The 14121-nt window shown below is 35.8% G+C and overlaps 1 protein-coding gene across 1 annotated transcript in view; it reads right to left on the reverse strand.

Annotated features, from left to right (window-relative positions):
- sdk (sidekick cell adhesion molecule) overlaps positions 1 to 14121 on the reverse strand; it is a 341294-nt gene that overhangs the window by 188998 nt on the left and 138175 nt on the right. Inside the window, exons 14-15 of the mRNA XM_090386436.1 lie at positions 13679 to 13794; positions 3221 to 3431 (exon numbers count right to left, since the gene is read on the reverse strand). Coding sequence (XP_090242562.1) covers positions 3221 to 3431; positions 13679 to 13794 — 327 coding nt within the window. The remainder of the gene's footprint in view (positions 1 to 3220; positions 3432 to 13678; positions 13795 to 14121) is intronic.

Raw genomic sequence — 14121 nt, forward strand, 5'->3', positions numbered from 1 at the left:
TTTTGTCAGTGATTTGTAGTTGTATTATTAAGGTATATGTATTGTTTTCTGGATGTTTATTTATAAGCAGTTATATAATTGTAAATAATTGATTTTCTGTCCCTCACCAAATGTTTGGGCCAATGTGTTATGTAAATGGAAGATGTCCTTTTGGAAATTATTCTATGCTCATTTGCTTTTGTGGAGAGATATTAAATTGTCCTTGTTTCTTCTCCTGAGCTGGGAGGGGCTGGAATGATTTTGGTTGTGAAAATGTATTCTAATTTTGTTTTGTTGTTTCTCGCTGTTACTTGCAGGTGGGTGTTGCTAACTCTATGCAAGTATTGAATTGTAATTGGTTTAGATTTGACTTAGCTTTTGTCTAGACATGATTTTCTTTGTTTCCTGTTTTCCTAGGATTCAGGAAATAGAATTGGATAGTTAATGTCTGCCACTTGTGTTGTGGGATGGTCTAAAGTTAGAACCAATGTACATATTGTTATCATTTATGGTTGACTGATATTTAGTTTTATGTTTAGATTAAGTATCTCTGTTCACTAGTAGTTCTTAAATCTGTTATATCTTCTTACTATATGTTACTCGTTCTTCTAGTGGATGTCTTTTTCTTCTTCCCCTACTTTCTATCTCTATTCCTCCTTCCCTCCCCCCTGCTCCCATACTTCTCATTCTATTACCTATTTCCTTTTCATAAAATACCTGAATACTTTGCATTTTTTACTCTCTCTTCTCTTTCAGGTCTATTCTTCTTCCCCTTATCCAACTTTCCCTTCCCTTCCAATTCCCATACTTCTCTTCCTTTCCCTAAACACCTTGGGGCTCCCAAGCTTGCCTGATAGCCCCAGTAAGAGTTTCAGTTTAAAAAGCAGTCTGGCACACCTCCTTGTGGAAGATTGGGAGTCAGGAGGAAAGGGAACCAGGTGTCCCCTGGCTGCAAGGTGCTGACACTCAACATAACAACACACATACTTATACTTGACGGGTTTGGCCTTTTGCCTTTCCAGATGCTACTGCTGCATATAGGGGAACCCTGGAGGCCACAATCGAAACAAACAGACCTTGACCACTACCTAAAGGTGGTTCTAAGATTGAAGTAGGTAACTACTGACCAGCAAGTCTGACTTCAGTGGTAGAGAAATCATGGAATCAATGATTAAGTGTGAAATCCAGGGGCATTTATATAGAAATAACATTCTGAAGGAGATACAATATAGTTTTTTTAAGGAAAATTTATAGATGGCCTTAAGGCAGTTAAAAGTTGATTAACATATGGATATTATATGATAATATAAAGTTGACCACAGATGTTTTATGATAATGTTGTACATATGGGAATTAAAGTCAGGACTTAGTGTTAAAAACCAAGTTATGGATTTATTAGTTAAACTATATTAGTTAACTAAATTATATTGGCTAACTATATTAGTTAAAAAAACTAATATAGTTAGCCATTTTGACACAGTTATTATCCATAAGCTACATAGTTTAGTTGCATTTTAGCAAGTCATTTGAATAAGTCCTTCACAAAAGGTTACTTTGGGGATTACTGGAAAGATTCTAAGATGGATTATAGGGTATCTGCAAGGAAAAATGCAGAGGCTTGTGATTAATGGATATTCTTCAGATTGGACTAACATGTCAAGTGGTATTCCCCAAGGATCAGTACTGGGACCACCATTGTTTCTGATTTCAAAAATGACATTAATGAAGGGATAGAAGGCATGATTTCAAAGTCAAAACCGGTAGAGTTCAGGAATGAGCAAAAATATGGTCATAAAAATGTGGTCATAACGACAGACTTCAGGAATGAGCAAAAATGTGGTCATAAAAATGCAAGGTTTCTCTTGGAGAATAGCAACTGCAAATTAACTTTCACATTTGGTGGGACTGAATTAAAAACAGTACAGGAAGAAAGGAATTTGAGAGTTATGATAGAACCTGACACGAAGTTTGTCAAATAGTGTAAACAGTTGGCAAGAAAGGCCCATGGTATCCTATTATCCTATAAATGTTGCCTGTAGTTGCCATACATTGCCTGTAGAGATAGGGATGTCATAATTCCACTATATACGACAATTGTATTACCATACTTAGAATAGCAGGACATGGCTATGCACATTGTGAGAAGCCCATATGCTGCCACAAGAAATGCAAAGCCCATTACTAATGTTGTGCTGCAATTATTAATAAGGGAGCTGCAACAAAAGTTATAATGAGGTTGTAAACTCCTCTGGCCATACCTGTACAGAGTATAAATAAAAGTTTATTTTAATCTTAATAATAATGAAGTTTTTAATTAATTAGAAGAGGGTTGCTAAGTGATTATTCATCATATGAAAAAAAAATTAATTAAGCCATACTAATATTCATCGGAAAAACATAAGATATTGTCCAGAAACAGAAATTAACACTTCAACACTGCATTTAGCAGTCAGGAAATTCATGAAACATGTTCAATGTGTCTGCACATTTATCAATAACATGTTGCAGTTGGAGTGTGAAGTTGCAAAGAAAATGCTCCAATGTTTCCTCAGACACGGAAATATTGTCTTCAATCACTTTCTTCAGCACAGGAATGGTTCGTAGAGTCTTCTGAAACACTCTGGCTTTTAGATAACCACAGAAAAAAATTACAGTGTTTAAATCAGGAGGCCATGACAGTTCTTTGCCATACACCTCAGGATAGGCAGTTTGAAACTGTCCCGTTGTCAAAAATGTCATCCAGGAACTCCAACATAACCAAACATATCTTCAAACCTTTTGCTACAGAGTAATAGTATTGCTCGTATGAAAAATTTCAGTCTCGTAAAAATGCAAAGAAAAGAAATAGCATAAAATGTCAAACTTGTTTTACTTATTGTAATTAACCTGTTATTTATTCTAATTAATAACCTGAGCTATTATTCTAATCCCTTCTGTGGGCCTTTTGGCAAGAAACTGTGTATTCTCAAAACATTGCCAGGTTGTTGATGAAATTGAGATGTGCTCAATTTAATTGTAATGTTTCAACAAAACAACTTAACCTATTGTGTGATATATTAGTGTGGCTTAATTAATTCTTTCTCGTAAAATGTTTTTTTTTTTTTTTAATTGAAATAAGTCATACAATGAACAAATAATACAACCAAGGACAATTTTAGAATACTGTCTGAATTCCATACATTTTTTACATATGCAGGCAAACTTAGAGGTTCAATGAGGGAATATATTTAAAAGAAATTACCATCTTGCTTTGTTGTAACCAGGACAGATTCACTCCTAGGACCATCACCTGGTGAAGTAAAACATAACACTGTAATATGATATACAGTGTATTTGTTTAGTTCAGTCATTATAGCCTGCTGCTCTGCTAGGGGATCCAGAGGACTAGGAGGTACAGTGAGAGTTTGGGCAGTTGCAATTCCAGAGAGTGGATTTCCATTCCAGGCTTGAAGCTATTAACAAATTCAATTAGTGTACATAAATATGACATTCACGTATACTATCTAAATAAGCTAATGTAGTAAAACCTCAGTAAATCCACCATTCAAGAATCTGAAAAATCTGACTCATAATTCCCAAAAAGTTAGCATTTTTTTAAAAAAGCAAATTAGTATTAGTCATATGGAAGACTAAGGTTTTCGTTGCACCAGTCAAAAAAAAAAAAAAAAAAAAAAATAGAATAATAATAATAAACAAGAAACTGGCAAAATATATGCCAATTACCTGTCTCTCAACAACGTACAAGATCCTGATCAGCAGCATAACCAAGAAGATATCAGACCACTTGGAAAGCCAGAACATCGTGGCCGGACAGCAGAAAGGATGAGAGGAGCAATTAACCATTGATGCCACAGTTATAGAGCAAGTCCACAAAAAGCGCCTCAACCTGTACACAGCCTACATTGATTACTGCAAGGCTTTTGACTCCATATCTCATAGCTGGCTAATAGAGACACCGAAGATCTAGAAGTCAATCCAACAGTGACAAACTTCCTAAAGCAACCATGGCAAAGTGGAGTACCACCATCAAGGTAGAGAACACCAAATCAATCCCCATCAGGAGAGGAATCAAGGAGATGCACAGAAATACCGGTAGTTCTGTCTAGCACTCAAACCGGTATCCACCGTGCTCAACAACAGCAAGTATGGATATAACCTCAAAGAAAGAAGAAAGGAAAAACCTGTACACCCTCTCCCACCTGATGTACATGAATGACATCAGCACTACATGGCAACTGAGAAGCAACTATATAAATGATTGTAGAATTAGGGGCTATATATTCAAGTTACGAGGGGATATGTTTAGACTGGATTGCAGGAAGTTTTATTTCCTTTTCTTTTATTATTTATTATTATTTTATTCTTGTTTACTTTTTTTTTTGGCTGGTGCAACATAAACCTTAGGCTTCCTTGCACCATATGGCCACTACTAATACTAACTACTCTGGATCGCTGAAGAATTCAGCAATGATATCAGAATGGAATTTCATCTAGACAAATGGAAGATCCACGGACTGCATCAAGAGAAATTAGTCGGCTGAAACTACCAGCTGCAGACTGGTAAAGAGATCAAAGCCATGACAGGGGAAAATAGACCTACAGATACCTGGAGATGATACAAACTCAACAGTTAGAACACAAGGAGATCAAGGCCGCCTGACAGAAAAATATCATCAGGGACTCAGAAGCCTACTCAAAGCAAAGCTTAATGAAGGGAGCACAATTAAAGCCATAAACACCTATGTAGTCCAGTGCTAACATACTCTGTTTGGATTATAGATTAGACTAACACCGAGCTGTAGGATGTCATGAGAAAGACAGGACAATGATGACCAAGAGCCACCAACACCACCCGAAGTCAACTGTGGAGCAACTGACAATAGCTCAGAAAGAGGGAGGAAGGGGCCTGATAGACCTCAACAAGCAACAGAAGATAGCGATAGCTAACCTGAAGGATTACTTTCAGAAAAACACAGCAACACTCTACCAGGCCATAAGATAGGCAAGCAGCACACCCCCACTCAACCCAAGCAAGGAGTCCCCTCCCATCCAGATGGCACAAACGAAGCTAGAAAAATTGGTAAAGAAGACATTCTATGCTTGGCTCATGAGCGGGATGCCCCTCCCCTAGACTGAAGGATTCATCCTCGCCATCCAAGACAAGGCAATCAATGCCAGAAACTAAAGAAAATAGATCGCCAAGGAGCCCAGAGTGCCAGATGACACAAGTTGAATATGCCACCTAGCCTCAGAAAAGATCCAACACCACTGCAGGATGCAAGGTGATCACCAAATGGAGTACACTTGTAGACACAACCAAGTTGTCAGGATAATACATCAGAAGTTAGTGAGGGAAATGCCAGTTGATCAAAGAAAGGGTACTGTATTATAAGTAGGAACCCCAGACTGTACTACAGACACCAACCCACAAGCTGTACTGGGACCACGCCATATTAATGGACAAGACAATCACGCACAACAGACTGGATGTAACCCTTGTCGACAAGAAGGAAAAGTTTACCTATCTGATTGCCATAGTGATGCCCAACACTAGCAACCTCATAAAAACTCATGAGGAAAAGATCAGGAAGTACACAGACATAAGACAGGAGATCAAAGAGATGTGGCATATGCAATAAGTAATGACCATCATGTCAACCAATGGTAAAAAACAATCATGCCAAAGATCCTACATTACAGCAATAGGTTTTCCAAAGAAAGCCTACAAGGAACTCATGAAAAATTGCAATCCTGAATACCTGTAGGATAGCCAGAGAGTTCCTCGACCAACAGTAACACCAAACATATCAAACACTCTTGCACTTGGTAGCAGTACCTGTCACGGGGTGGAACCCCTCCCACCATCAGGGAGAAATAATATAACAATAATAAATAATAATAATAACTAATAAAAATATAATTAAAAATAGACACAAAAAATAAATTATCTAACTCCCTCCTCATGTAAGCACCTGTCCAGCTAACCTATTTCCCTAAACTAGTGTTTCTCAAACTGGGGTCCGTAAATCAGTTCCAGAGGGTCCGCAAAATGGTCCCTCTGGAATTGGTCAAATTATTCGTTCTGTGTATAGCAAATTGATGATAAAGTTATTATTATATATTTATGTAAAAATAAGAATAAAGTTGGGTTGTTTTAAATATGACTGAATTTTCTTTTCAGAAAACCCAGTGTTCGTGCTTATATATATACACACAGAGAAACGTGCATATATATAGATATAAAATATCAAATATAATACCAATGAATAAAAACCTGTAGAAATAGTGGGAAGATAAAATAAACTGGATATATCAAATGCACAAAAGCGAATAAAGCAGCAGCAAAAGATGCAAATATATATGTATATCTATATTTTAATAAATAAAAGTTACACGAAAAGCCAAAAGGAAAAGATGGCCGAAATATGAATAAAAGAAAATTGATTACATGAAAATAAAGGTAACGGCAGCTGGCATCAGATAAAGGTGGACAAATTTGGATATGATTCAAAAAAGAGGGAGCAGAGCAAAAATGCAATTAAATCTGATGACAGCAAAAGTAAAAGTTGATACATGATCAGGTATTTCATCAGGGGACTACACACCTGACCATGCATCAAAGGACTGCATTTCTATACTTGCCCAAAGCTGAGTAAGAGAAGAAAATTTTGAAAATAAAGCACATATGATCAAAAAAGAAATAACTCTTACAAAGCATGGACAAGGTAGTCCCCACGCAGTGTTTATAATGAAAGTTACAGTAAAATTAAAATTAGGTATAAAATTATTTTAAGTACGATAAGAATTGAAGCAAGTGGATAGTAAATGGATGGACATTGCACAAACAGAAGGAACTGGAAAGTTGCTGGAGAGGCCTTCATCCTGCAGTGGATGATGATGATGAAGAATTGAAGCAAACGATAAATGGCTAACACCAATATCAAATGCCGATGTAATGAAAGATGGAAAGTTAAAAGCGTTAAAAATTTGAAAATCTATACCTGAGATACAGAAAAGAAAGGGCTGGAAATGACAGTACGAAAACACAAGTAGTCATTATGATAGCTGCAACTAAAGCGGTAACAAACAGGGATGATTCTATGCATTCATAATTTATAGTAATAAAACTAACGTGAGATACAGCTGAGAAAAATTGACAACCAGTGAGCTCTATAATCAATTTCAAAAAACAATATATAAAATGAATCTACATTAAATTTTAGAGAAAAAAAAAAAAAAAAAAAAAAGAGGAAATATGGTAGAAAGTGCAACAAACAAGACTATCCAAAGAAATAAAACAGAAGTAGCTGTGTTTTAAGAATAGCATCGTGCAAAGCAGCAGAAAGCTAATCTATATCAATCTATGTTTCTCTCTCCATGTTTTCTCCTGGTTTTAACTTTACTGGTATTATATTTGATTTTATATAAATTTAAGTTTTAGCTTTCTGCTGCTTTGCGTGATGCTATTCTTAAAATACAGCCACTTCTGTTTTATTTCTTTGGATAGTCTTGTTTGTTGCACTTTCTGCCATATTTCTTCATTTTTTTTTTTTTCATCTAAAATTTAATGTAGATTCATTTTATATATTGTTTTTCGAAATTGATTATAGAGCTCACTGGTTGTCAATTTTTCTCAGCTCTCTCTCACGTTAGTTTTATTACTATAAATTATAAATGCCTAGAATTGTCCAAATTTTTAACGCTTTTAACTTTTGATTTTAGATCTCCTTTTTTCAGCTTTTGTTTTTGCTCTTTCATTATCGGCATTTGATATTGGCGTTAGCCATTTACTGTTTACTTCAATTCTTATCGTACTTAAAATATTTTATACCTAATTTTAATTTTACTGTAACTTTCATTATAAACACTGTATAGGGACTACATTGTCCATACTTTGTAAGAGTTATATTTCTTTTTCGATCATATGTGCTTTATTTTCAAAATTTTCTTCTCTTACTCAGCTTTGGGCAAGTATAGAAATGCAGTCCTTTGACGCATGGTCAAGTGTAGTCAAGTCCCTTGATGAAATACTTTTGCTGACATCAGATTTAATTGCATTTTTGCTCTACTCTCCCTTTTTTGAATCATATCCAAATTTTCCCCACCCTTATCTGATGCCAGCTGCCATTACCTTTATTTTCAAATAATCAATTTTATTTTACAGGTCACCACTTTTTAATTATTTCTTTTATTCACATTTCGGCCATCTTTTCCTTTTTGGTTTCCATGTGTAACTTATATTTATCACTATATATTAAATGTAATTTAAAGTCAAAATTATGGTTGATGGAAAAAATAAAAAAGTAAGGTATGACAAATGCACCAGAACATGCAAAGCAGCAGTAAAGGATGCAAAAGTAGATAAGCATGTAAAAGCATGTAAAAATAGATAAGCCTGATAAAGTTTGCATAGATGGAGGTGAAAATTACACAAAGTGCCAAGGACTAGAAGGGTAAGGATAGTAGATTGCATTTTTGCCATCCCTGTATTTGACTTATAACTAAATTTACCCACCCATATCTGATTGACAGCTATACCACCTTTTATTATATTTTACTTTATTTTGTTTAATCATTTGGTATTAATAATTTTACTGTACAGTTCCTCCACCTCAAAATTGGCTTTGCATTTCAGCCCATAATTTTCTTAATTCATCATAACTTTTAGGATATAAACATTCTTTTGCCTTTTTCAAATCTACAATACTTCTTTTTTCTACTATTCTTACCCTTCTAGTCCTTGGCACTTTGTAATTTTCATCTCCATCTATGCAAACTTTATCAGACTTATCGTATCTTTACATACTTATATATTTATATACACACACACACACACACACACACACACTGCCCTACCATTAATATCCGGACACCCCTCCATGGATGGGGAAACAAATCCTATGCAGGCAACATGTCACAGAACCTGCTATAAATATGCACACTGGGCTTCGAACAGACAATTGCAAAAGTGGGCATGCAAGATGACACGTTCTACAGAATTACCTCAGCAGTTCAACAGAACTGATCACCTCAACAAATGCTAGATGCCGATTAACATGGTGTAAGGAGCACAAATCCTGGACTGTAGAGCAGTGGACAGGCGAGTCGACATTTGCCCTCTACCAGTCTGATGGTCGTTCCTGGGTGTGGCAAATGCTAGGGGAACAATTCCTCCCTGATTGTATCCTCCTGACAATGAAGTTTGGTGGAGGCAGCTTTTCATGGTATGGTTTGGCTTGGCCCATTAGTCATTATCAACAAAACCACGAATGCTGTGCAATACCAGGAAAGCTTGAACTTTCAACAGTATGGTAATACTTTGGGGAAAGCTGATACCTGTATCAGCAAGACAATGCGCCATACTGCGTGGAAAAGTTGGATTGGCCAGCCCAGAGTACTGATCGAGCATCTTTGGGATGTATTGGATCGTTGGGTACATGTACGTCAAGATCGCCCAAAGAACAAGGCCGAACTGGTGGCTGCGTTAAAAGCTGAGTGGAGGAACATATCGCCTGACATTTATAAAAACCTGGTTGAAAGTAAGCCGCAAAGATTGAAGGCAGTCTTAAAAGTAAAAGGTTTCAGCACAAAATATTAAATGACACAAATTTTTTTTGTCTAAAGGCAGGTGTCCAGATATAATGGTAGGGCAGCATATATATAATAAGGATAAAAATGGGATGAAGAGTTAAGTGGTAACAGAGAAATAAAAATAATATGACATTTGCACCTGAATGCACAAAGCAGCAGCCAGCAAAGGAAACAAAAGCTTATATATATACACTGGTGTTCAAAGAAAGTGCATCACCCCTTAAAATTGTAATTGTCGTCTGAATAATGTAAGTATATGGCAATATTTCTTACAGATTGTATCAGATAATATTGACGTGAGTAGATGATGATGTAATATTGCATTAGCTGTTACTTTCAGCTTTATAAGCACACTCTGCAAGAGTTGCAGTCATTCCTTGCTTGTGTCAGAATGGCGAGTTACGTGCAGTTGACACCATGAAGAAGGAGTGCTATTGTTGCTTTACATGAGAAAGGATGTTCTTCCTGTCATATTGCTTATAGAGTATCTTGTAATCAGTCGACAGTGAGTAGATTTCTTTCCAAACTCAAGAATACTGGTTCTGCTGATAGACAAAACGGAACCAGACGCAAACAGGACAGCGTTTTGAAGCGCTTATGCCTTAAAAACCGTAAAGCTTTTTCGTCTGAGCTGAAAAGAGAATGGGAAGAACATACAGGAGTGGTAGCAAGTGCAGTAACAATCAGAAGATGCCTCTTTAAAAATGGACTCGTAGCACGTCTTCCTAAGGAGAAGCCACTCCTCACACAAAAAATGACAAATTCTCAATTAATTTGGTGTAAGGAGCATGTCAAATGGACTCCCGAGCAGTGGAAGTTAGTTATTTTCTTGAATGAGATGAAATTCAACCTGCATGGCTCTGATGGGAGACAAACGATTCACCACAGACATGGTGAAGAATACCATCCAGACTATGTGTGGTGTCTACAGTAAAATTCCCTACAAACCAAATGATATGGAGGTGCATTTCGTATCGCGGAGTAGGTCACCTGCAGTTTATAAAAGGTTCCATAAATGCCAATGGATACCTGGCTATATTGGAAGGCAAATTGCTGCCAACCATTAGAGACCATTTGAACCTGCCAAGTAACTGCATCTTTCAGGATGACTCTGCTCCTTGTCATCGGGCAAAAAGTGTAAGTAGGCACTTCTGTAGTTACTTTAGCTTCATTTCTGCATTAGAGGTTCGACAGATGTGTTTACATTTGTTACAGGTAAAAAAATGGTTGGAAGAACGGTCCATTACAACTCTTAGCTGGCGATGAAACAGCCCGGACCTGAATCCTATAGAAAACTGTTGGCATCGTGTGGAATCTGCAGTTGCCAGAAAGAAATCAAAGACCTTTCATGAAATTCAAAGAAGCCATAATTCGTGTTTGGAACCATGAACTATTAGTTGATTATCATCAGAAACTGATCTTGTCAATGCCTTGATGGTGTACTGCTGTCATTAGGGCCAGAGGCGGTTCAACTAAATATTAGTTTGCACCTGGTGAACTTTTCATTTTGTTTTCCATTTGAAATGATAAACTGAAGCAAATTGAGGGCTTCTGATAACATTTCAGCCATAACTGTCGTGTTTATACAATAGCTTTATACAAAACTATTGTATAAAGGTTGGAAATGCTCATTTTGGAATATTTTGAGAGCACCTGTCAAATATTACTTAACTTTGCCTTAACTATTAATAAATAGTTTTTATTATACAATATACAATAGCTTTATACAAAACTATTGTATAAAGGTTGGAAATGCTCATTTTGGAATATTTTGAGAGCACCTGTCAAATATTACTTAACTTTGCCTTAACTATTAATAAATATATTTTGTTTATATTTCTATTTGTGATGCTAGCCATTAATGTAACATACCATCGCGAAAAAGGTTAGAAATGTGAAATTCCTAGGTGATGCACTTTCTTTGGACACTGTGTGTGTGGGTCCAAAGATTTTTTTGATTTTTGAAAGGGTCTGTAAATCTCAGTAGTTTGGGAACTACTGCCCTAAACTTTCAGCATCAAGCTACAGAAGCAACTAATTGCAATAACCAACAACTCACTGGCTAAAAAAAAAAAAAAAAACTTTCTGCAATCCAGTCTAAGCCTCCTTCTTCCCCAGTAATTTGAATTTATGGCTCCTAATTCTGAAATCATTCATAACATTGAACAGTGGCAGAATTGCATCACTAGTAAATATACTGAAATATTTCAGCATAAAATAAGGAATTCTATCAGATTGAGATATGGCTGAAATGGTAGGCTGTTTATTGCATTGATCAGTTGTTCTTTGGTGATGTGGATTGAGCTGATAGGGCCAAATGAAACAGATTTAACTGGAATTTTCAATGTTGTGGGCTGCTGATTGAGCAGAAAACTTACTTATATAATGAAGTCAGCTGCCAAGGTTAAATTGATGGCATCCTCAGGCATTTAATGTAAAGGTTTTCCAATATTTATGTTTGCTGCCAAGTGAAGTTTTTCTTTTCTTATAAAGGGTGGTTCAGTCTGGGTATGATATGGAATTCTTCCACCCCTTGTGTGGGTGCTGCTTTATGTGGAAGCTTTTTTGTTGGGTCAAAATATTTGAACACTGTATTTGTCCCGGTTGTGGTTTCCTAATATTAAAGGTAATGGCACTTCTATTTGCAAAGAGAAGATAATATGGTTGTAATCTGTACACTGATTGGCCACTTTATTAGGTACATGTATTTAATAGTAGACGTATTAGTACTTGTATCTAATAATAGGGGCCCCTTTTCCAAATTTAGCTCTACGAATAACCTGGATTTGTTGTGTCTTTTTTTTTTTTTTTTTTTTTTTTTGATTTGGTAGTTGTCGGCGCATCGGCTTCTGTGGCCATATTGCACCTCCCAAGGTTTTTGCAGTACTTTGATCCAAGCCCGAGGCGGGAATCGAACCCACGACCTTTGGGTTGCCGGGCAGGTACTTTACCCACTCGGCTAGCCCGGTCGGCTTTGTTGTGTCATTGACTCAAGGAGATGTCAAAAACATGCCACAGGAATGCTGGTCTATGTTGACACAACTGCTTCTCATAGTTGCTGCTAATTAAATGGTTGTGGATCGCTACTCCAAAGAACTCATTCCACCTCATCCCACAGGTGCTCAATTCAGTTGAGATCTAGCAACTGGAGAGATCAAGAGTGTTGGGGGTGTGTGGGTTGGACTGTCTGGTATTCTGGTAGGCAAATGAAAAGCTGTGCGAAGTCATTAGTAAGTTCAAAAGCCTCAGCATCTTGACCAGCTTGGTCCATTATAACTACTGTGAAGCCAACTGGAGTTGTGAACATTAAAATCACAAGGGAAAACTACCTTACTGTTAGGAAAGTTAGACTGGAGAAAGTCAAGTTTCAAAGAATGTAAATCAAAGACTCCAGAGCAGTTAGCAATGATGATAGAAGCAACAGATGACAGAATGGGATAAAGAGATTTTAAGCCAAAGGAGAATTCTATATGAGGAATTCTCTAGCAAGGAATATCAGAGCAGACATAAGCATATACAACCTTTGAAGTGAAAGGAATCACATTCAGTTTTCTGTGTAGCAGTGTTGTCAAAACAATACACACTAGACAGAGTTAAGGCCCATTTATTACATTTTCTCACAATGTAATAAAAGGTCTGTGATTCATTTAAATATTTGTTTTTATATTTTAGCTTTTGAGCATCAGTATATTATTTTAATTAAATTCCTGATACCTCTTAGTTTCGTAAGTGCATGTGTTTATGTACTTGTTAAACTTTAAATAGCTGTTTAAAAGTTCACTATTCTAATTAGCGCTATTTATGTATTTATTTTACAGTGTTACTTGTAGTTTAACAAGCACACAAACACATACACTAAGATTTGAGCAATTCTGCCAAAATTAAGAAATTTTCTAACTTACAATCAATAAATTGATTGTAAGTTAGAAAGATATAAAAATACATATATTTGTCAGTATTCTTATTGAAACATAAATATGCATATCTCATGATTAATCAAAAGAATATCACATTATAGTCTGTTTATAAGTATTGTTTTATAAAACTGAGGCAAAATGAATTTAGTAAAAAATCAAGTTCCGTCTTGCAAATACAACAAATCACTCACCTTATATCCTTGATTAATACCATTTATAAGTTGTGGATCAGGGGGTTTCCACCATACTTTAATTGCTGTTGAGTTAATAGCAACTGCTCTTACTTCTGTTGGGGATGATTGTGGAACTGTTAAAGACATACATTATTCATATAACATCAGTAACATAATCAGAAGGAATTATATAAAAAAACTTAAACCAACTCACACACATGTAATGATACCAACACTGAATTATAATATAACTCTAATTATCTCAAGAAATTTAAAAAAAAACTTAAAATTCCAATGATTCGTATACACAAATATTGGAATAAAAACTATACATTTATTTTTGCATGTTAATCTAAAATTTGTCTAAAATTTATTTTAATAGTTATGATAACGACAATTGTGAATACATATGAAGTAAAGATCAAATCTACACAACTATGTTTTAATCAGTGACATGTATA

This window comes from Mastigoproctus giganteus, chromosome 12, assembly GCF_048544385.1.
Source record: "Mastigoproctus giganteus isolate SK-2022 chromosome 12, ASM4854438v1, whole genome shotgun sequence".
In the NCBI taxonomy this organism is placed as follows: Eukaryota; Metazoa; Arthropoda; class Arachnida; order Uropygi; family Thelyphonidae; genus Mastigoproctus; species Mastigoproctus giganteus.